This window comes from Lipotes vexillifer, unplaced genomic scaffold, assembly GCF_000442215.2.
Source record: "Lipotes vexillifer unplaced genomic scaffold, Lipotes_vexillifer_v1.1 scaffold636, whole genome shotgun sequence".
Lineage (NCBI taxonomy): Eukaryota > Metazoa > Chordata > Mammalia > Artiodactyla > Lipotidae > Lipotes > Lipotes vexillifer.
Window position 1 is genome coordinate 921,574 of NW_006786547.1, and position 2,530 is coordinate 924,103.

Sequence of the window (2,530 nt, forward strand, 5' to 3'; positions counted from 1 at the left end):
CCCCCCCTGCCTCGCCCCATCCTGCTGCTCCCCCCAGACACCTTCGCCTTGCTGTCCCGCGTGCGCAACAAGCCCTACGACGTGTTCGGTTGCTGGCTCACGGACACCAGCCTGATCTCGGGAAACTTGCACCGTATCGGGGACATCACGTCGTGCTCTGTGCTCTGGCTTAACAACGCCTTCCAGGTGCGCGCGGGGTGGGGGTGGGGCCCTGCGGCCAGCAGCGGCCCCCAGCAGCCCGTGCCCACCCCTGCGCTCCTGCCCCCAGGACGTGGAGTCAGAGAACGTGAACGTGGTGAAGCGGCTTTTCAAGATCCAGAACCTCAACGCTAGCACCATCCGCACCGTCATGGTGGCCGACTGCAGCCGCTTTGACAGCCCGGAACTCCTGCTGGAAGCCGGCGCCCCTGGCGCAGACCCCTGCCGTGTCTTTGACCTGAGCAGCGACAGCGAGGACCAGGCGGTCGACCCGGGCCCGGCCCGCGCCAAGGGCCTGCGGCGCCTCCTGGAGGGCCGGGCCCAGCCCCAGCTGTCAGAGTGCGTGCTGGAGACCAAGGCGGCCGAGCTGCTGGCCCAGGGCCACACCAAGCCCCCCGAGCGCAGCACGGCCGCCGCCGGCAGCAAACTCCTCATCTTCACCACGGGCTGCTCCACCTACTCGCCGCACCAGATCGGTGAGGGGCCCGGGCGCGGCTTCCCAGGGTGGGGCGGGGCCCGTCTGTGCACAGAGTCCCTTCCTCCCTTTGCCCTGGGGTGAGCACTTGTGCAGCCCCCCGGGGCGCACCTTCGGATCCAGGGGCACAGGGCCGGTGGCGCCACGGGCGTCTGGGCGCTCCTAGGCACCGAGGCGCTGCCCACCCGGCCCCCACAGGCATCAAGCAGATCCTGCCGCACCAGATGACCACGGCGGGGCCTGTGCTGGGCGAGGGCCGGGGCTCCGACGCCTTCTTCGACGCGCTTGACCACGTCATCGACGTGCACGGACACATCATCGGCATGGGCCTGTCCCCCGACAACAGGTGGGCCTCTGTTGGCAGCCTGGGTGGGGGCGTCCGCAGGCCCTTACTGAGCAGCGTGCCCATGCAGGTACCTGTACGTAAACAGCCGCGCCTGGCCCAGCGGCTCGGTGGTGGCCGACCCCATGCAGCCGCCGCCGATCGCAGAGGAGATCGATCTGCTGGTGTTCGACCTCAAGACCATGCGGGAGGTGAAGCAGGCCCTGCGCGCCCACCGCGCCTACACGCCCAACGACGCGTGCTTCTTTATCTTCCTGGACGTCAGCAGGGACTTCGTGGCCAGGTCCGGGGGCGGAGCCGGGTGGGGAGGGGCCCCAGTGGGTGGTCGGGGGCTCATCCCAGGCGCTCTCGCAGTGGGGCAGAGGATCGGCACGGCTATGTCTGGGAGCGTCACTACAACATCTGCCTGGCCAAGCTGCGGCACCAGGACGTGGTCAACTCAGTGGCCTTCAGCCCCCAGGAGCAGGAGCTCCTGCTGACGGCCAGCGACGACGCCACCATCAAAGCCTGGCGCTCGCCACGCACGGTGCGTGTCCGCCAGGCCCCGCGCCCGCGCCCCTTCTCCTGGTTCGCCAGCCAGAGGCGCTGAGGGGCGCTGGGACCCACCGAGGAGACCACAGAGGCCCGTGGCCCTTTTTCGGGGGTTGAGCTGCTGCCCAGAGCGCGCGGGGGCAGAGAGGCTTGCTGCAGAAATGCCTTAGGACGGGGGCCCCGCAAGGCCATGGCGGGGGACGGCCTGGCCCCCACCACGCTCATGCACGCACACTGCCTCCCACAGCTGTGACGCTCAGCCCTGGGCAGCCGGGGCCATCTCTGCCTGGCTTGGGCTGCACAGGACACTGGGCCCCCGCTCTTCACCCACCCCCTTCCCCTGGGCATGGGCTCTGGGACAGTCTGCACGACACGTTCCCCTTGGCTAGCCCTGTGGGGCCCTGGCGGTGTTTGCTGGGCCCAGCCTTGCCCAGGGAGCCCAGGCTCCCTCTTCTGAGAACTTCCCAGCGTCAGGGTCGGGATGCGGGTCAGGCTGCCATGGGCCAGCCTGCCACCGGCCCAGGGGACCTGCATGTCACTGGTCACCTGTTCAGGGTCTGAATAAACAGTTGGCAACAGCACAGCGCCGACCAGTCTGTGCGGGGAGGGGCGTGGCATCCAGTGTGTGGAGGGTGGGCGTGGCATCTGTACGGGCCCTCGTCGTGCCTGCTGGACGGGGCGGGTGCTCTAGGCCACATGCTGGATTTGCCCTGAAGTGGGCAGCGGGACGTGAGTCTGCGTCCGCAGCCGCTGCCCCCCTTGCCTCTGTGGACAAGTCCCCGAGCGCAGAGACTCTGGAGCATGTCCGGCACGTGTGCGCTCCCCGCCAGCAGGGGGCACAGAGGGACACGGCCTGGCAAGTGCCAGACACCAGGGACGGCAGGCGGGGTGGGGGCGGGGGGGGGGGCGGCCAGTTTCAGGGCTTTGAGTTCTCAAGGGGGGGCCTGGCTGGGGCGGGGGCGGGGGGAGACCACGTGGGATCT

The 2,530-nt window shown here is 69.5% G+C and overlaps 1 protein-coding gene across 1 annotated transcript in view; it reads left to right on the top strand.

The window, feature by feature from the left end:
- FBXW5 (F-box and WD repeat domain containing 5) overlaps window positions 1–2,132 on the top strand; it is a 4,580-nt gene extending 2,448 nt beyond the window's left edge. Inside the window, exons 5-9 of the mRNA XM_007458961.1 lie at window positions 38–186; window positions 269–674; window positions 872–1,019; window positions 1,087–1,299; window positions 1,371–2,132. Of these exons, the coding sequence (XP_007459023.1) occupies window positions 38–186; window positions 269–674; window positions 872–1,019; window positions 1,087–1,299; window positions 1,371–1,605 (1,151 nt within the window). The 3' untranslated portion in view covers window positions 1,606–2,132. The remainder of the gene's footprint in view (window positions 1–37; window positions 187–268; window positions 675–871; window positions 1,020–1,086; window positions 1,300–1,370) is intronic.
- The last annotated feature ends 398 nt before the right edge of the window (window positions 2,133–2,530 follow it).